Raw genomic sequence first — 23154 nt, forward strand, 5'->3', positions numbered from 1 at the left:
TTGATGGATTTTCTTTGTTCCTGTTTCAGAGAACATGAGTTATTAATGTCAGTCAGGACCTAAAGACAATTTACACCAGAATCTGAAGAAGTGGATCTGGAGGAAATGACCAACCCTGACTTTTAGGGGTCTGGTGTATCAGGGATCATTTGAGTCATGTGAACTTCTTGATCTTTGCAATGATTGTGCAGGAATTCAGTAATCTCCACATGAGTAGCTTCAGAACATCTTACTCCTACTTCCTGTTTCTTTTGCTTCTAGGCCAACAGTTCAAGACTTCCCTTTGTTCTCTCCAACTCTGAACAGGAGGGTTTAATTAGTATAAGTGTCGACAAAGACGAGTAACAGGTTCACACATATTGATAATATTCAACAGTTAAACGTTTGATGGTTAACTAGTGTGACGTCTGTGCAGCAGTCTACAACCTCCCCTCTGATTGGCTGATAGGTGTACTATGACATCAGAGCCCGTTGTTTCTGCATAAAAAATAAAAATCTCTGTTCACGGTTTCGACCAGCAGGAGGCGGAAAAGAGAAAAAACTTTCACAGTAAAACACGAGTGAGTGAAGACAGACTCCGCCTCCTTTCTGTGATGATGTCATCACCTGGTCCTGGGATTGGTTGTAGCTTCAAAGAGGGAGGAGGGGAGTAATGCTGGTATTCAGAGAGGGGGGCGGGGTCAGAGTCCACAGGTGGGTCAGTCTTCAGGTGAGTTCTGTAGTTCTGGGTGTGTTGATGTTCTGGATCCAGAATCGGAGCTGAAGCGTTCTGAGTGGCTCGCCGCGGCGCTCTGTTTGTTTTGTGGTCAGAAGCTGTTTTGCTGTTTCAAGTGTTGCTGGTCAGTTCTGTTGTTGTTGCTATAGTAACTGTGATGTGTTGCTATGGTTGTCATGGCAGCATGAACCTTCTGTTGACTGTATTCATAGCTTTCACGTGACTTCACACATTTATGGAACCGCCCACATGGCGGGCTAGAAAGGCTTCCCACTGCTGCACGCTACGGAGAAGTTATCAGTCGTGGTCTCAACCTTCTGTATGTGCTTTGACACGTTTTATTTTTCAAACTAAAGACGAATGTGAGACAAGCCTGGGTTGTTCTTCTTCTACAGATTTGAATGTTTTAAAGGAGAGAGCAGGAGATCGTGGATGAACGCCGTTAGACGCTCCGCTGTCCCTGTGAGCGAGATAAAGAACCGACGTCTCCTCGTCCTGACATCAAAGATTCTGCTCATTTGATCTAAATATTTCTGCTCCAGAACACTGACTGACAGCTGACTGAGATCCTGATTCTATCGTTAGCTGAAAGCTCTAGAGCGCCCTGAAACCTGACCTGTGCTGCATGGCGTTGCCGCGGGATACGAGAGGTCAAGTTACGAGATGAACGATAATGAGATGATTAGCCCGTTTGATGATGAATTTTTTGCACTTCTCTTCTCAAACTTCACATCGAAAATACATAAATCTGTCTGAACGTTTGTAGACTTTCATCAGTTCTCTGTTTCTCTGAGGTCGTTTCCGATTGGTGGACGCCACTTTCCTAAACTGTTTTTGCCCACCAGGCCTCCGCGTCGGTCACATGACTGAAAGCTATGAATATAAAGATGGACGACACATCTAGTTATCCTGCTGCACAAAAGTGAAGCCAAATCAACCTCCATGACAAGAGCTGACATTTTCAAACCGGCTGGTGGAGCTGCTGTATAGACGCCCCGCCCCTTCCTCTAACCACAACATGTTTGACTTCCTGATAAAAGGTCAAAGGTCATTCAGGTGGGTTCAGTCGGCAGCAGAACAGATTCTTGTGTTTGCCTGAAGCAGACACGGTTAGGGAAAGTTTAAAGATTCTTGGGTTAGTGTTTGTTATGCTTGTGCTCGCTATTCCTCCTCTAATCTGATCATCACACACAGCAACGCAGGAGCCTCATTGGTCAACAGAGCTGTCAATCATGACGCCATCATTTTTTTAATATCATGAAATAAGGAATTAAAGCAGCGTGATAAAAACTCATTTTAATGACAGAAACCACGTTTGAGATTTTGATTTTATTATTAGAGCTATGTCCCATCTGTTAACATGGAGGGGGCGGGGCTTATGACCTATACTGCAGCCTGTCAGCGGGGGGAGCTCCAAATGTTTTGGCTTCACTTTTGAGTAGCCGTGGTGTCGTCCATATTTTTATACAGACTGTGTTTGTTCCAGCCTATTTGTCTTAAAATCATGAAAGCGTTTTGCCCGTCAACATGTTGCATCATCTGTCGTTGTCATAGCAGCACGTGTCGTGTCGTTGTTGTCATTATGGCAGCTGGTTTTGTCGTTTTCATGGCAACGTCTGTTGTCGTCAGAGCAGTCTACAGTGTGTCGTTGTGATGGCAGCATGCATGGTCTTGTTGTCATGGCAGTGTATGGTGTAAGCAGCGTGTGTTGTGTCGTCGTCATGGCAGCGTGTGCGAGCGTGCGGCGAGCACCTCCATCAGCTCGTGGCACAGACACTGACAGAAGCCGTAGAGGACGAGCAGCAGCAGCGTGGAGGGGACCAGACTGACCAGGACCACGCCCAGCCACAGCTGACCAATCATCAGCAGGTAGATCCCCAGAGGCAGTGAGCTGAAGTACACCTGAACACAGAGGACACCTGTCAGACACACCTGCTCACCTGTCTCTATCAGACTTACTGTCCACGTACTGACCAGGCAGAGCGCCCCCAGCAGGCAGCGCGGGAAGCTGCGGGACGTCCAGGCGCGACACTTCTGAGCCGGCAGGTTGCAGGGCAGGGAGTCCAGGCTGGGGGGGCGGTACAGACCCACCACATTGAGCATGCTCAGTGAGTCCGAGGACGGAGACTCCTCTGGGAGCTCCATGATGGTGATGACGAGACAGTCGGAGGAGCGGTGAGACGGGTTCACGCCTCCTCCTGACAGACAGACAGGCAGAGGAGAGGTGGAGGTTTAAAAAACAAGTTTGTGTTCAGAAAACAACCTCCGAAAACATAGAAGAAAAAAAACACTAACAACGCTGCAATACACACCGTCGGCCAGTAGGTGGTGCTGTGACTTTGTGCACATCCTCTACAGAGCGGTGAGGAGTGAATATAAACAGATGACTAACACACAAAACGTTTGTTTTTATTCCAAATGACCCCAAACTACAAAGAGAGTCAATTTAACAAACAGAACGCAGGAGTCGGGATGTTACGTCTGGTATAATGTTCAACAGCACAAATGATGAACTCTGCATTAATGTGATTCTGTGTCTCGCAAAAGTCTTTATACACAAAAATAGATTTTGAAAGTCATCCAGTTTATGATATTTTGAAGAAACTTTCCCAATGACTCAGAAACTGAAAACTGATATGCCCAGGTATATTTGATTCATTGTTTATCTGATTTCTTTCTTATATTCAGTCCAGACCTCATTAACTGCACTTTAAGACATTATCATTTCATTTCTATTTGTTAAAATGATGAACTGTTAATTATTGACATGACAGCTGTTTCCTTTGGCAATGGTGTCCAGAATGTAACCATTGTAACAAGTTTTTTTACATTTGTACATTTGCAAGAAATTTTAAAGAAATGTTTAATTAAAAAAAAAAAACCTCTCAAAAAAAAAAGAAAAGAACGCAGGAGTCGGCCATTTTTGTTGTAGTCCAACTCCTCGCTCATGGCTTCTGACTTGAAGCGTACTGAGCATGTGCGACATATCTCAGTTTTCAGAGGAGCTGCATATTCTCAGTTTACACGACAGAGACGGTGATGTTTTCTAAAGTTTGTATCCTGGAACCCGTTCATAAAACGTCTCAAGACACCCAGTCGGCATCATCGACAGACAGTGACAGAGAAAGAAGAAAGTTTAGAGACTGACCTTGTATTATTTTACCAGTGAGACTGTTTGGACTCAGCACCACCTCCCCTCCTCCTCCCCCTCCTCCTCCTCCTCCTCCTCCTCCTCGCCGTGCTCGATCCTGACACGACAGAACAGCCAGGATGTGTCGGTCGTCCTCCATCAGCCACACCTGAAGAAGAACATTAACGATGAATCACTTCAATTATAACACTGATGTTCTTCATGTTCAGCCCTCACATGTTAATCACTTTGCAGTTTTAGTCTGACATTAATGCGTTCATTTTTTAATTGCTTTAATGCTTTTTTGTCCCTTTAGGCACACCATAGTTAAGCTAATGTAGCGTCTTCCTGCTAACAGAAGATGAAGCCTCACCTCCTCGTCCGGGACGTGAGTCTTGTGGCGACAGAAAGGACAGCTGATGGCGGGTGAAGACTCTCCTGAAAAAGTATCATCATCATCATCATCATCATGTGATCAGGGTCACAGGGGTCAAACTGAGGATCTGATTGGCTCACCCATGTCGACCATCTTCTTCAGACACTTGGCGCAGACTCGGTGCAGACAGCCCAGCAGTTTGGGTTTCCTGCTGCGAGTGTCGTAGCGGTTGTAGCAGATTTTACACTCGAGTTCCTCCAGAGTGTAAACCAGAGACTGAGCCCAGGTCTGCACCTGAACGCACCACGGCAGAGGGTCAATGACACTGAACACACCATCAGAAAGGGTTAATGACACTGAACGCACCATCAGAAAGGGTCAATGACACTGAACGCACCGTGACCCTGAACACACCATGACACTGAACACACCATCAGAAAGGGTTAATGACAATGAACGCACCATCAGAAAGGGTTAATGACACTGAACGCACCACGGCAGAGGGTCAATGACACTGAACACACCATCAGAAAGGGTCAATGACACTGAACACACCACGGCAGAGGGTCAATGACACTGAACGCACCATCAGAAAGGGTTAATGACACTGAACGCACCATCAGAAAGGGTTAATGCACTGAACGCACCACGGCAGAGGGTCAATGACACTGAACACACCATCAGAAAGGGTTAATGACACTGAACGCACCACGGCAGAGGGTTAATGACACTGAACGCACCATCAGAAAGGGTTAATGACACTGAACGCACCACGGCAGAGGGTCAATGACACTGAACGCACCATCAGAAAGGGTTAATGACACTGAACGCACCATCAGAAAGGGTTAATGACACTGAACGCACCACGGCAGAGGGTCAATGACACTGAACGCACCACCAGAAAGGGTTAATGACACTGAACGCACCATCAGAAAGGGTTAATGACACTGAACGCACCATCAGAAAGGGTTAATGACACTGAACGCACCACGGCAGAGGGTCAATGACACTGAACACACCATCAGAAAGGGTTAATGACACTGAACGCACCACGGCAGAGGGTCAATGACACTGAACGCACCATCAGAAAGGGTTAATGACACTGAACGCACCATCAGAAAGGGTTAATGACACTGAACGCACCACGGCAGAGGGTTAATGACACTGAACACACCATCAGAAAGGGTTAATGACACTGAACGCACCATCAGAAAGGGTTAATGACACTGAACGCACCACGGCAGAGGGTCAATGACACTGAACACACCATCAGAAAGGGTTAATGACACTGAACGCACCACGGCAGAGGGTTAATGACACTGAACGCACCATCAGAAAGGGTTAATGACACTGAACGCACCACGGCAGAGGGTCAATGACACTGAACGCACCATCAGAAAGGGTTAATGACACTGAACGCACCATCAGAAAGGGTTAATGACACTGAACGCACCACGGCAGAGGGTCAATGACACTGAACGCACCATCAGAAAGGGTTAATGACACTGAACGCACCATCAGAAAGGGTTAATGACACTGAACGCACCACGGCAGAGGGTCAATGACACTGAACGCACCATCAGAAAGGGTTAATGACACTGAACGCACCACGGCAGAGGGTCAATGACACTGAACGCACCGTGACCCTGAACACACCATGACACTGAACACACCATCAGAAAGGGTTAATGACACTGAACGCACCATCAGAAAGGGTTAATGACACTGAACGCACCATCAGAAAGGGTTAATGACACTGAACGCACCACGGCAGAGGGTCAATGACACTGAACGCACCGTGACCCTGAACACACCATCAGAAAGGGTTAATGACACTGAACGCACCATCAGAAAGGGTTAATGACACTGAACACACCACGGCAGAGGGTTAATGACACTGAACGCACCACGGCAGAGGGTCAATGACACTGAACGCACCGTGACACTGAACGCACCATCAGAAAGGGTTAATGACACTGAACGCACCGTGACACTGAACGCACCATCAGAAAGGGTTAATGACACTGAACGCACCGTGACACTGAACGCACCACGATAGAGGGTTAATGACACTGAACGCACCACGGCAGAGGGTCAATGACACTGAACGCACCATGACACTGAACGCACCATCAGAAAGGGTTAATGACACTGAACGCACCACGACAGAGGGTCAATGACACTGAACGCACCATGACACTGAACGCACCATCAGAAAGGGTTAATGACACTGAACGCACCACGGCAGAGGGTCAATGACACTGAACGCACCATGACACTGAATGCACCATCAGAAAGGGTTAATGACACTGAACGCACCATCAGAAAGGGTTAATGACACTGAACGCACCATGACACTGAACGCACCATCAGAAAGGGTTAATGACACTGAACGCACCACGACAGAGGGTCAATGACACTGAACGCACCATGACACTGAACACACCATCAGAAAGGGTTAATGACACTGAACACACCACGGCAGAGGGTCAATGACACTGAACACACCGTGACCCTGAACACACCATCAGAAAGGGTTAATGACACTGAACGCACCACGGCAGAGGGTCAATGACACTGAACACACCGTGACCCTGAACGCACCATCAGAAAGGGTTAATGACACTGAACGCACCATCAGAAAGGGTTAATGACACTGAACGCACCATGACACTGAACACACCATCAGAAAGGGTTAATGACACTGAACGCACCACGACAGAGGGTTAATGACACTGAACGCACCACGGCAGAGGGTCAATGACACTGAACGCACCACGACAGAGGGTCAATGACACTGAACGCACCATGACACTGAACACATCATCAGAAAGGGTTAATGACACTGAACGCACCACGACAGAGGGTTAATGACACTGAACGCACCATGACACTGAACGCACCACAACAGAGGGTTAATGACAATGAACGCACCATGACACTGAACGCACCATCAGAAAGGGTTAATGACACTGAACGCACCACGGCAGAGGGTTAATGACACTGAACGCACCATGACACTGAACGCACCACGACAGAGGGTTAATGACACTGAACGCACCATGACACTGAACACACCATCAGAAAGGGTTAATGACACTGAACGCACCACGACAGAGGGTTAATGACACTGAACGCACCACGGCAGAGGGTCAATGACACTGAACGCACCACGACAGAGGGTCAATGACACTGAACGCACCATGACACTGAACACACCATCAGAAAGGGTTAATGACACTGAACGCACCACGACAGAGGGTTAATGACACTGAACGCACCATGACACTGAACGCACCACAACAGAGGGTTAATGACAATGAACGCACCATGACACTGAACGCACCATCAGAAAGGGTTAATGACACTGAACGCACCACGGCAGAGGGTTAATGACACTGAACGCACCATGACACTGAACGCACCACGACAGAGGGTTAATGACACTGAACGCACCATGACACTGAACGCACCATCAGAAAGGGTTAATGACACTGAACGCACCATCAGAAAGGGTTAATGACACTGAACGCACCATGACACTGAACGCACCACGACAGAGGGTTAATGACACTGAACGCACCATGACACTGAACGCACCACGACAGAGGGTTAATGACACTGAACGCACCATGACACTGAACGCACCATCAGAAAGGGTTAATGACACTGAACGCACCATCAGAAAGGGTTAATGACACTGAACGCACCATCAGAAAGGGTTAATGACACTGAACGCACCATGACACTGAACGCACCACGACAGAGGGTTAATGACACTGAACGCACCACGGCAGAGAGTCAATGACACTGAACGCACCATGACACTGAACGCACCACAACAGAAGGTTAACGACACCAAACGCACCACGACAGAGAGTCAATGACACTGAACGCACCATGACAGAGGGTTAATGACACTGAACGCACCACGACAGAGGGTTAACGACACTGAACGCACCACGACAGAGGGTTAATGACACTGAACGCACCATGACAGAAGGTTAATGACACTGAACGCACCACGACAGAGGGTTAATGACACTGAAAGCACCACGACAGAGGGTTAATGACACTGAACGCACCACGACAGAGGGTTAATGACACTGAACGCACCACGACAGAGGGTTAACGACACTGAACGCACCACGACAGAGGGTTAATGACAATGAACACACCATGACACTGAACGCACCATCAGAAAGGGTTCATGACACTGAACGCACCACGGCAGAGGGTTAATGACACTGAATGCACCATGACACTGAACGCACCATCAGAAAGGGTTAATGACACTGAACGCACCACGACAGAGGGTTAACGACACTGAACGCACCACGACAGAGGGTTAATGACAATGAACGCACCATGACACTGAACGCACCATCAGAAAGGGTTAATGACACTGAACGCACCACGGCAGAGGGTTAATGACACTGAACGCACCACGACAGAGGGTTAACGACACTGAACGCACCACGACACTGAACGCACCATCAGAAAGGGTTAATGACACTGAATGCACCACAACAGAGGGTTAATGACACTGAACGCACCATGACACTGAATGCACCACAACAGAGGGTTAATGACACTGAACGCACCACGACAGAGGGTTAATGACACTGAACGCACCACGACAGAGGGTCAATGACACTGAACGCACCATGACACTGAACGCACCATCAGAAAGGGTTAATGACACTGAACGCACCATCAGAAAGGGTTAATGACACTGAACGCACCATCAGAAAGGGTTAATGACAGTGAACGCACCACGACAGAGGGTTAATGACACTGAACGCACCATGACACTGAACACACCATCAGAAAGGGTTAATGACAGTGAACGCACCACGACAGAGGGTTAATGACACTGAACGCACCATGACACTGAACACACCATCAGAAAGGGTTAATGACACTGAACGCACCATCAGAAAGGGTTAATGACACTGAACGCACCACGACAGAGGGTCAATGACACTGAACGCACCATGACACTGAACACACCATCAGAAAGGGTTAATGACCCTGAACGCACCACGGCAGAGAGTCAATGACACTGAACGCACCATGACACTGAACGCACCACAACAGAAGGTTAACGACACCAAACGCACCACGACAGAGAGTCAATGACACTGAACGCACCATGACAGAGGGTTAATGACACTGAACGCACCACGACAGAGGGTTAACGACACTGAACGCACCACGACAGAGGGTTAATGACACTGAACGCACCATGACAGAAGGTTAATGACACTGAACGCACCACGACAGAGGGTTAATGACACTGAAAGCACCACGACAGAGGGTTAATGACACTGAACGCACCACGACAGAGGGTTAATGACACTGAACGCACCACGACAGAGGGTTAACGACACTGAACGCACCACGACAGAGGGTTAATGACAATGAACACACCATGACACTGAACGCACCATCAGAAAGGGTTCATGACACTGAACGCACCACGGCAGAGGGTTAATGACACTGAATGCACCATGACACTGAACGCACCATCAGAAAGGGTTAATGACACTGAACGCACCACGACAGAGGGTTAACGACACTGAACGCACCACGACAGAGGGTTAATGACAATGAACGCACCATGACACTGAACGCACCATCAGAAAGGGTTAATGACACTGAACGCACCACGGCAGAGGGTTAATGACACTGAACGCACCACGACAGAGGGTTAACGACACTGAACGCACCACGACACTGAACGCACCATCAGAAAGGGTTAATGACACTGAACGCACCACAACAGAGGGTTAATGACACTGAACGCACCATGACACTGAATGCACCACAACAGAGGGTTAATGACACTGAACGCACCACAACAGAGGGTTAATGACACTGAACGCACCACGACAGAGGGTTAATGACACTGAACGCACCATGACACTGAACGCACCATCAGAAAGGGTTAATGACACTGAACGCACCACGGCAGAGGGTCAATGACACTGAACGCACCATGACACTGAACGCACCATCAGAAAGGGTTAATGACACTGAACGCACCACGACAGAGGGTTAATGACACTGAACGCACCACGACAGAGGGTCAATGACACTGAACGCACCATGACACTGAACACACCATCAGAAAGGGTTAATGACACTGAACGCACCATCAGAAAGGGTTAATGACACTGAACGCACCATGACAGTGAACGCACCACGACAGAGGGTTAATGACACTGAACGCACCATGACACTGAATGCACCATCAGAAAGGGTTAATGACACTGAACGCACCACGGCAGAGGGTCAATGACACTGAACACACCGTGACCCTGAACGCACCATCAGAAAGGGTTAATGACACTGAACGCACCATCAGAAAGGGTTAATGACACTGAACGCACCATGACACTGAACACACCATCAGAAAGGGTTAATGACACTGAACGCACCACGACAGAGGGTTAATGACACTGAACGCACCACGGCAGAGGGTCAATGACACTGAACGCACCACGACAGAGGGTCAATGACACTGAACGCACCATGACACTGAACACACCATCAGAAAGGGTTAATGACACTGAACGCACCACGACAGAGGGTTAATGACACTGAACGCACCATGACACTGAACGCACCACAACAGAGGGTTAATGACAATGAACGCACCATGACACTGAACGCACCATCAGAAAGGGTTAATGACACTGAACGCACCACGGCAGAGGGTTAATGACACTGAACGCACCATGACACTGAACGCACCACGACAGAGGGTTAATGACACTGAACGCACCATGACACTGAACACACCATCAGAAAGGGTTAATGACACTGAACGCACCACGACAGAGGGTTAATGACACTGAACGCACCACGGCAGAGGGTCAATGACACTGAACGCACCACGACAGAGGGTCAATGACACTGAACGCACCATGACACTGAACACACCATCAGAAAGGGTTAATGACACTGAACGCACCACGACAGAGGGTTAATGACACTGAACGCACCATGACACTGAACGCACCACAACAGAGGGTTAATGACAATGAACGCACCATGACACTGAACGCACCATCAGAAAGGGTTAATGACACTGAACGCACCACGGCAGAGGGTTAATGACACTGAACGCACCATGACACTGAACGCACCACGACAGAGGGTTAATGACACTGAACGCACCATGACACTGAACGCACCATCAGAAAGGGTTAATGACACTGAACGCACCATCAGAAAGGGTTAATGACACTGAACGCACCATGACACTGAACGCACCACGACAGAGGGTTAATGACACTGAACGCACCATGACACTGAACGCACCACGACAGAGGGTTAATGACACTGAACGCACCATGACACTGAACGCACCACGACAGAGGGTTAATGACACTGAACGCACCATGACACTGAACGCACCATCAGAAAGGGTTAATGACACTGAACGCACCATCAGAAAGGGTTAATGACACTGAACGCACCATCAGAAAGGGTTAATGACACTGAACGCACCATGACACTGAACGCACCACGACAGAGGGTTAATGACACTGAACGCACCACGGCAGAGAGTCAATGACACTGAACGCACCATGACACTGAACGCACCACAACAGAAGGTTAACGACACCAAACGCACCACGACAGAGAGTCAATGACACTGAACGCACCATGACAGAGGGTTAATGACACTGAACGCACCACGACAGAGGGTTAACGACACTGAACGCACCACGACAGAGGGTTAATGACACTGAACGCACCATGACAGAAGGTTAATGACACTGAACGCACCACGACAGAGGGTTAATGACACTGAAAGCACCACGACAGAGGGTTAATGACACTGAACGCACCACGACAGAGGGTTAATGACACTGAACGCACCACGACAGAGGGTTAACGACACTGAACGCACCACGACAGAGGGTTAATGACAATGAACACACCATGACACTGAACGCACCATCAGAAAGGGTTCATGACACTGAACGCACCACGGCAGAGGGTTAATGACACTGAATGCACCATGACACTGAACGCACCATCAGAAAGGGTTAATGACACTGAACGCACCACGACAGAGGGTTAACGACACTGAACGCACCACGACAGAGGGTTAATGACAATGAACGCACCATGACACTGAACGCACCATCAGAAAGGGTTAATGACACTGAACGCACCACGGCAGAGGGTTAATGACACTGAACGCACCACGACAGAGGGTTAACGACACTGAACGCACCACGACACTGAACGCACCATCAGAAAGGGTTAATGACACTGAATGCACCACAACAGAGGGTTAATGACACTGAACGCACCATGACACTGAATGCACCACAACAGAGGGTTAATGACACTGAACGCACCACGACAGAGGGTTAATGACACTGAACGCACCACGACAGAGGGTCAATGACACTGAACGCACCATGACACTGAACGCACCATCAGAAAGGGTTAATGACACTGAACGCACCATCAGAAAGGGTTAATGACACTGAACACACCATCAGAAAGGGTTAATGACACTGAACGCACCACGACAGAGGGTTAATGACACTGAACGCACCACGGCAGAGGGTCAATGACACTGAACGCACCACGACAGAGGGTCAATGACACTGAACGCACCATGACACTGAACACACCATCAGAAAGGGTTAATGACACTGAACGCACCACGACAGAGGGTTAATGACACTGAACGCACCATGACACTGAACGCACCACAACAGAGGGTTAATGACAATGAACGCACCATGACACTGAACGCACCATCAGAAAGGGTTAATGACACTGAACGCACCACGGCAGAGGGTTAATGACACTGAACGCACCATGACACTGAACGCACCACGACAGAGGGTTAATGACACTGAACGCACCATGACACTGAACGCACCATCAGAAAGGGTTAATGACACTGAACGCACCATCAGAAAGGGTTAATGACACTGAACGCACCATGACACTGAACGCACCACGACAGAGGGTTAATGACACTGAACGCACCATGACACTGAACGCACCACGACAGAGGGTTAATGACACTGAACGCACCATGACACTGAACGCACCATCAGAAAGGGTTAATGACACTGAACGCACCATCAGAAAGGGTTAATGACACTGAACGCACCATCAGAAAGGGTTAATGACACTGAACGCACCATGACACTGAACGCACCACGACAGAGGGTTAATGACACTGAACGCACCACGGCAGAGAGTCAATGACACTGAACGCACCATGACACTGAACGCACCACAACAGAAGGTTAACGACACCAAACGCACCACGACAGAGAGTCAATGACACTGAACGCACCACGACAGAAGGTTAATGACACTGAACGCACCACGACAGAGGGTTAACGACACTGAACGCACCACGACAGAGGGTTAATGACACTGAACGCACCATGACAGAAGGTTAATGACACTGAACGCACCACGACAGAGGGTTAATGACACTGAAAGCACCACGACAGAGGGTTAATGACACTGAACGCACCACGACAGAGGGTTAATGACACTGAACGCACCACGACAGAGGGTTAACGACACTGAACGCACCACGACAGAGGGTTAATGACAATGAACACACCATGACACTGAACGCACCATCAGAAAGGGTTCATGACACTGAACGCACCACGGCAGAGGGTTAATGACACTGAATGCACCATGACACTGAACGCACCATCAGAAAGGGTTAATGACACTGAACGCACCACGACAGAGGGTTAACGACACTGAACGCACCACGACAGAGGGTTAATGACAATGAACGCACCATGACACTGAACGCACCATCAGAAAGGGTTAATGACACTGAACGCACCACGGCAGAGGGTTAATGACACTGAACGCACCACGACAGAGGGTTAACGACACTGAACGCACCATGACACTGAACGCACCATCAGAAAGGGTTAATGACACTGAACGCACCATGACACTGAACGCACCATCAGAAAGGGTTCATGACACTGAACGCACCACGGCAGAGAGTCAATGACACTGAACGCACCATGACACTGAACGCACCACGGCAGAGAGTCAATGACACTGAACGCACCACAACAGAGGGTTAATGACACTGAACGCACCATGACACTGAACGCACCATCAGAAAGGGTTCATGACACTGAACGCACCACGGCAGAGAGTCAATGACACTGAACGCACCATGACAGAAGGTTAATGACACTGAACGCACCATGACAGAGGGTTAACGACACTGAACGCACCACGACAGAGAGTCAATGACACTGAACGCACCAAGACAGAGGGTTAATGACACTGAACGCACCATGACAGAGAGTCAATGACACTGAACGCACCATGACAGAAGGTTAATGACACTGAACGCACCACGACAGAGAGTCAATGACACTGAACGCACCATGACAGAGAGTCAATGACACTGAACGCACCAAGACAGAGGGTTAATGACACTGAACGCACCACGACAGAGGGTTAACGACACCGAACGCACCACGACAGAGGGTTAACGACACCGAACGCACCACGACAGAGGGTTAATGACACTGAACGCACCACGACAGAGGGTTAACGACACCGAACGCACCACGACAGAGGGTTAACGACACCGAACGCACCACGACAGAGGGTTAACGACACCGAACGCACCACGACAGAAGGTTAATGACACTGAACGCACCACGACAGAGGGTTAACGACACCGAACGCACCACGACAGAGAGTCAATGACACTGAACGCACCATGACAGAAGGTTAATGACACTGAACGCACCACGACAGAGAGTCAATGACACTGAACGCACCACGACAGAGAGTCAATGACACTGAACGCACCAAGACAGAGGGTTAATGACACTGAACGCACCACGACAGAGGGTTAACGACACCGAACGCACCACGACAGAGGGTTAACGACACCGAACGCACCACGACAGAGGGTTAACGACACCGAACGCACCACGACAGAGGGTTAACGACACTGAACGCACCATGACAGAAGGTTAATGACACTGAACGCACCACGACAGAGAGTCAATGACACTTAACGCACCACGACAGAGAGTCAATGACACTGAACGCACCAAGACAGAGGGTTAATGACACTGAACGCACCACGACAGAGAGTCAATGACACTGAACGCACCAAGACAGAGGGTTAATGACACTGAACGCACCACGACAGAGGGTTAATGACACTGAACGCACCACGACAGAGAGTCAATGACACTGAACGCACCACAACAGAGGGTTAATGACACTGAACGCACCATGACACTGAACGCACCACAACAGAGGGTTAATGACACTGAACGCACCACAACAGAGGGTTAATGACAATGAACGCACCATGACACTGAACGCACCATCAGAAAGGGTTAATGACACTGAACGCACCACGGCAGAGGGTTAATGACACTGAACGCACCATGACACTGAACGCACCATCAGAAAGGGTTAATGACACTGAACGCACCACAACAGAGGGTTAATGACACTGAACGCACCACAACAGAGGGTTAATGACACTGAACGCACCATGACACTGAACGCACCACAACAGAGGGTTAATGACACTGAACGCACCACGGCAGAGGGTTAATGACACTGAACGCACCATGACACTGAACGCACCATCAGAAAGGGTTAATGACACTGAACGCAACACGGCAGAGAGTCAATGACACTGAACGCACCACGGCAGAGGGTTAATGACACTGAACGCACCATGACACTGAACGCACCATCAGAAAGGGTTAATGACACTGAACGCACCACGGCAGAGAGTCAATGACACTGAACGCACCACGACAGAGGGTTAACGACACTGAACGCACCACGACAGAGGGTTAATGACACTGAACGCACCACGACAGAGGGTTAATGACACTGAACGCACCACAACAGAGGGTTAATGACACTGAACGCACCATGACACTGAACGCACCACAACAGAGGGTTAATGACACTGAACGCACCACAACAGAGGGTTAATGACAATGAACGCACCATGACACTGAACGCACCATCAGAAAGGGTTAATGACACTGAACGCACCACGGCAGAGGGTTAATGACACTGAACGCACCATGACACTGAACGCACCATCAGAAAGGGTTAATGACACTGAACGCACCACAACAGAGGGTTAATGACACTGAACGCACCACAACAGAGGGTTAATGACACTGAACGCACCATGACACTGAACGCACCACAACAGAGGGTTAATGACACTGAACGCACCACGACAGAGGGTTAATGACACTGAACGCACCATGACACTGAACGCACCATCAGAAAGGGTTAATGACACTGAACGCACCACGGCAGAGGGTCAATGACACTGAACGCACCATGACACTGAACGCACCATCAGAAAGGGTTAATGACACTGAACGCACCACGACAGAGGGTTAATGACACTGAACGCACCATGACACTGAACGCACCATCAGAAAGGGTTAATGACACTGAACGCACCACGACAGAGGGTCAATGACACTGAACGCACCATGACACTGAACACACCATCAGAAAGGGTTAATGACACTGAACGCACCATCAGAAAGGGTTAATGACACTGAACGCACCATCAGAAAGGGTTAATGACACTGAACGCACCACGACAGAGGGTTAATGACACTGAACGCACCATGACACTGAACGCACCATCAGAAAGGGTTAATGACACTGAACGCACCACGACAGAGGGTCAATGACACTGAACGCACCATGACACTGAACACACCATCAGAAAGGGTTAATGACCCTGAACACACCATCAGAAAGGGTTAATGACACTGAACACACCACGGCAGAGGGTCAATGACACTGAACACACCGTGACCCTGAACACACCATCAGAAAGGGTTAATGACACTGAACGCACCACGGCAGAGGGTCAATGACACTGAACACACCGTGACCCTGAACGCACCATCAGAAAGGGTTAATGACACTGAACGCACCATCAGAAAGGGTTAATGACACTGAACGCACCATGACACTGAACACACCATCAGAAAGGGTTAATGACACTGAACGCACCACGACAGAGGGTTAATGACACTGGACGCACCACGGCAGAGGGTCAATGACACTGAACGCACCACGGCAGAGGGTTAATGACACTGAACGCACCATGACACTGAACGCACCACAACAGAGAGTTAATGACAATGAACGCACCATGACAATGAACGCACCATCAGAAAGGGTTAATGACACTGAACGCACCACGGCAGAGGGTTAATGACACTGAACGCACCATGACACTGAACGCACCACGACAGAGGGTTAATGACACTGAACGCACCATGACACTGAACGCACCATCAGAAAGGGTTAATGACACTGAACGCACCACGGCAGAGAGTCAATGACACTGAACGCACCATGACACTGAACGCACCACAACAGAAGGTTAACGACACCGAACGCACCACGGCAGAGAGTCAATGACAATGAACGCACCATGACAGAAGGTTAATGACACTGAACGCACCATGACAGAGGGTTAACGACACCAAACGCACCACGACAGAGAGTCAATGACACTGAACGCACCATGACAGAGGGTTAACGACACTGAACGCACCACGACAGAGGGTTAACGACACTGAACGCACCACGACAGAGGGTTAATGACACTGAACGCACCACGACAGAGGGTTAACGACACTGAACGCACCACGACAGAGGGTTAACGACACTGAACGCACCACGACAGAGGGTTAATGACACTGAAAGCACCACGACAGAGGGTTAATGACACTGAACGCACCATGACAGAAGGTTAATGACACTGAACGCACCACGACAGAGGGTTAATGACAATGAACACACCATGACACTGAACGCACCATCAGAAAGGGTTCATGACACTGAACGCACCATCAGAAAGGGTTCATGACACTGAACGCACCACGGCAGAGGGTTAATGACACTGAACGCACCATGACACTGAACGCACCATCAGAAAGGGTTAATGACACTGAACGCACCACGACAGAGGGTTAACGACACTGAACGCACCACGACAGAGGGTTAATGACAATGAACGCACCATGACACTGAACGCACCATCAGAAAGGGTTAATGACACTGAACGCACCACGGCAGAGGGTTAATGACACTGAACGCACCACGACAGAGGGTTAACGACACTGAACGCACCACGACACTGAACGCACCATCAGAAAGGGTTAATGACACTGAACGCACCACAACAGAGGGTTAATGACACTGAACGCACCACGACAGAGGGTTAACGACACTGAACGCACCATGACACTGAACGCACCATCAGAAAGGGTTAATGACACTGAACGCACCACAACAGAGGGTTAATGACACTGAACGCACCATGACACTGAATGCACCACAACAGAGGGTTAATGACACTGAACGCACCACAACAGAGGGTTAATGACACTGAACGCACCATGACACTGAACGCACCACAACAGAGGGTTAATGACACTGAACGCACCACAACAGAGGGTTAATGACACTGAACGCACCACGACAGAGGGTTAATGACACTGAACGCACCATGACACTGAACGCACCACGACAGAGGGTTAATGACACTGAACGCACCATGACACTGAACGCACCATCAGAAAGGGTTAATGACACTGAACGCACCACGACAGAGGGTTAATGACACTGAACGCACCATGACACTGAACGCACCATCAGAAAGGGTTAATGACACTGAACGCACCACGACAGAAGGTTAATGACACTGAACGCACCACGGCAGAAGGTTAATGACACTGAACGCACCACGGCAGAGGGTTAATGACACTGAACGCACCACGGCAGAGGGTTAATGAAACTGAACGCACCATGACAATGAACGCACCACGGCAGAGAGTCAATGACACTGAACGCACCATGACACTGAACGCACCACGGCAGAGGGTTAACGACACTGAACGCACCACGACAGAGGGTTAACGACACTGAACGCACCACGACAGAGGGTTAACGACACTGAACGCACCACGACAGAGGGTTAACGACACTGAACGCACCACGACAGAGGGTTAATGACACTGAACGCACCACGACAGAAGGTTAACGACACTGAACGCACCACGACAGAGGGTTAATGACACTGAACGCACCACGACAGAGGGTTAATGACACTGAACGCACCACGACAGAAGGTTAACGACACTGAACGCACCACGGCAGAGAGTCAATGACACTGAACGCACCACGACAGAGGGTTAACGACACTGAACGCACCATGACAGAGGGTTAATGACCCTGAACGCACCACGACAGAGGGTTAATGACCCTGAACGCACCACGACAGAGGGTTAATGACCCTGAATGGATCGGAGGTTTAATGAACAAGTTCAAAGTGTCGTGCTTTCATAATGAACTTGTTGTGTCGTCCATGTGATGACGACAGACTCGCTGTTGTGAGAAAATATTACAAAATCTCACCTTCCCCTCCATCCTCCGAGCAGGCTCCGCCTCCTTCAACAGACTCATCTTTTTATCTTCACTTAAACCAGGGGGAGGGGCTATGGTGGGCGGGGCTTAACTAGACCAGAGGCCGTCACCTGACTGGAGGACAAAAAGGTAAAGCAGTAAAAATTATTATTATTAAAAAGAATAATATTGAAACTTTAAAACAATGAATGTTGCTGCAGCAGAAATCAAACGTCCTGCAGTAACAATCAAATAAACAGAAATACACTCAAACTTCTGATTTCACAGACGAAGCGCCGGGTACCTGATTCCAGTTCAGCTGATCAGTCTGACGCTCTGAGAGGACGTCCATCTGTCCAGTCTGAAGACCTACAGACAGACAGGGAGGGGTGAGACAGGTTACAGGTGAGAGAGCTTTAACCCCTCGTCACACTGCCAGTCACCCACCAGAGGGGGCTGTAGCTGTGGGTCCTGCTCTCCTCACTGTGAGGCCCCCTACAGGACAAGCAGGTGAACTGCAGGATGTGAGGGAGGATTTATAAAAAGTCCTGAGTCTAAAAAAGTGCTGATTCTGAAATAACGTCCAGTGTCTAAATATAAAGTCCAGTATCCATCACACACACACACACACACACAGACACACACACACACACACACACACACACACACACACAGACACACACACACACACACACACACACACACACACACACACACACACACACACACACACACACACACACACACACAACTGCAGTTGTTATGTAACACAGCGGGAGGGGACTCTGGGGATGCTGATGTTTGTTGCTATGGTAACTTATTTCCCTGTGCAAAGACCTGAAGCCGGCCAATCAGCAGAGCCCGGTGCGGTCACATGACCGTAAGCAGACACAGAGTGATCAGCTGGTAACCACCGCTCCAACGTCTCAGCTGAGGTGTAAAACTTTTCTCAGAGTCACGACGGACTCGGGTGGGCACACGACGGGATGAGAGAGCGTTGGCGATGTTTCACAGGAAGTTACTTACAAAGATGGATGATTAAAAACAAGAATTTACTGATATTTTGTGTCTTCTCCTTTCGTTACCGTGGTACCAAAACACGTTTGATTCTTACTCTGTTTCAAACTACAAGCTTAAAATTCCTGTAACTGACCGATTTAAAAAACTAAAACTTTGAGTTTCAACATTAAAAACTAAAATAAACTTTATTTTTGTACTCTTCTTTTTGGCATTTGAATCGTTTTTAGCATCGCAGCTCTAGATCGTTTGCTTTGGTCTGAATCATCGACTAGTTTGTTCCATTGTTGCTTAATTACCTCGAGTTTTGTCAGAGTTCACACGGGGATGTTTACAAGACCTGTGTGGTACGAGGACAATGCTCTCTGATTGGTCAGAAGTAAACAAAGACTAGCTGACTCCTGATTGGCTGTGGCTTCTCCAAAGACTCTTTACAGTTTCTAAATGGACAGACGACGACACAGAGTGATGTCGGCTCTGCTCATCAGTGTTTATATTGTTTGTGTTTATCACTGAGGATACAGTTTGAAATAATGTGTTGATGTTGTGGAGTCTCTGAAGATACTTTTAAAGACAGTTCAGGAGACGGACCACGTTAGTCCTCCTGATCCAGAACCTGCTTATCGACCCAAAACTGTTTCTGAAGATCCATCATAAAAGATGATGAACAGAGATGGACCACCATTGTTCATGTTCTGACTACAGATGAACCACACCAGACCTTCCTTTACAAGCGGTCTCTGTTCAGCTGTTTGGTTTGATTGACAGTTTCACACCAGAACAAATGAACTCCAATGACCTGAGTTTGGTTTCACTGAACCGACCAGGTGAGGTGTGAAAACGCCCTGAAAAGTTCTTACATCTGTTTCTTTTTTTACTTTAAGAGTTTAGAAACCTCAGAATCATGCTCAGTTACTTCTACCATCAATCAGTGAGCTGTGTGGAGAGTGAGATGATAAAGGTATCTTACTCTCTGATCATTAAGGAAACATCTTCTCTGACAACAATGCAGCAGCCAGTATGTCCTCCTTCTAACTTTAGATTCTGATCCTGAATGCTCTGGATTTGTTTGGACCACAGAAGGTAGGCGCTTTACAGCCCTCTACAATGTTTTAAATTTAGACTGCAGTACCAATTTTAACCACTAGGTGTCAGAGTTACATACTGCTCCTTTAACTTTGATTATTTAACCATCTGACTTCACTATGACAGTTTTGACTTTGAGAGAAACCACTACAAACATGAAGAATGATTTCAGGCCTGATTCTGGTTCTGTCCTCCAGCAGGGCCCGGGGGGGCCAGACGAGTTCATCATTACAAAAGCTTCAGCATCAGAGACATAAAACTGTAAACATTAAGGTCAGGTTGCTGCTCACCTGCTGGAAGAGTCGGGCAGAGTCGGTTGAGTTGCAGTTGCAGATTCAATCCTCTCACACTGAAGCAACACAGTGACGCTGGCTGCTGGTTGCTGTTTATATAATTGCTCGGGTTGCTCTTTTGTCTCTCGGAGGAAGCAACATGGTGGTCAATAAAATCAACAGTTGTAGGAGGATACAAGTTGCTGCAGGTGTAGTTGCTGGATGTCTGTTGAAGCAACACTGCAGCAGCAACAGTCTGGTTGCTGCACCTTGATGAGGTTGCTGCACCTTGATGAGGTTGCTGTTGTCTCTCAGGTTGAAGCAACAATGCGGACCTTGAACACTGATGCTCTGATTGCTGTTTCCGTCGTCTCAGGTCGAAGCGACACTGCGGCTGTTGCCGTCATCGGTCCCTCATCCGCGGTCCCCCCCTCTGTAGCATCGGGGATGCTAACAGGCTAACGGGGCTAACCGGGTGTCTGTCTCCGGTCCGTCGGTCGCCACTCTCGGTGTCGGTGACTCACCGTCTCCCTCCGCTCTCCTCACTGCGGCGCGCGCGGCCAGCGGCGGGATACAGGGTTACCATGGCAACCGGCCCGCAGCGGGATGACGGGAAGTCTCCTCCTGAAGATGAAGATCAAAGAAGATCGATGACAAATCAACATGAAATATACAATTAATGAATAACACGATCTATAACCATGACGCGTTCACGGACATTCACACAAAGACACGTCATCACACAGGAAGTCCACCTTTTTGTTTGTTTGTTGTTACATAACGTCACAATGTCACGAACACACAACAGAAACACGCACGTGCTCAGGTAACACGCTGACCTCCTGCAGGATGCTGAATGTTTATTTCACACAGAAGAGTAAACATGTCAACATCACAACATGTCAACATCACAACATGTCAACATGTCAACATCACAACATGTCAACATCACAACATGTCAACATGTCAACATCACAACATCACAACATGTCAACATGTCAACATCACAACATGTCAACATCACAACATCACAACATCACAACATGTCAACATCACAACATGTCAACATCACAACATGTCAACA

The 23154-nt window shown here is 48.6% G+C and overlaps 1 protein-coding gene across 1 annotated transcript; it reads right to left on the reverse strand.

Annotated features, from left to right (window-relative positions):
- Nucleotides 1–7: 7 nt before the first annotated feature.
- Nucleotides 8–22711, reverse strand: LOC110002379 (E3 ubiquitin-protein ligase RNF182). The gene is made up of 8 exons (XM_065955475.1): nt 22089–22711; nt 20000–20064; nt 19708–19830; nt 4362–4515; nt 4219–4283; nt 3864–4014; nt 2690–2913; nt 8–2617 (listed from the first exon to the last, which is right to left on the reverse strand). The coding sequence occupies exons 3-8, from the start codon at nt 19753–19755 to the stop codon at nt 2435–2437; spliced, it is 825 nt and encodes a 274-aa protein (XP_065811547.1). The 5' UTR covers nt 19756–19830; nt 20000–20064; nt 22089–22711; the 3' UTR covers nt 8–2434.
- Nucleotides 22712–23154: the final 443 nt, after the last annotated feature.

The sequence above is a fragment of the Labrus bergylta genome, chromosome 5, assembly GCF_963930695.1.
Source record: "Labrus bergylta chromosome 5, fLabBer1.1, whole genome shotgun sequence".
Lineage (NCBI taxonomy): Eukaryota > Metazoa > Chordata > Actinopteri > Labriformes > Labridae > Labrus > Labrus bergylta.

Bases quoted from the DNA above. Each gene is read 5' to 3' on its own strand.
- LOC110002379 (XM_065955475.1), bottom strand. From the start codon at position 19,755: ATGAGTCTGTTGAAGGAGGCGGAGCCTGCTCGGAGGATGGAGGGGAAG. The intron at 4,516-19,707 runs GTGAGATTTTGT...TGGTGCGTTCAG, and splicing joins CTCGGAGGATGGAGGGGAAG to GTGCAGACCTGGGCTCAGTC. The intron at 2,914-3,863 runs GTCAGTCTCTAA...TCTGTCTGTCAG, and splicing joins CACTGGTAAAATAATACAAG to GAGGAGGCGTGAACCCGTCT.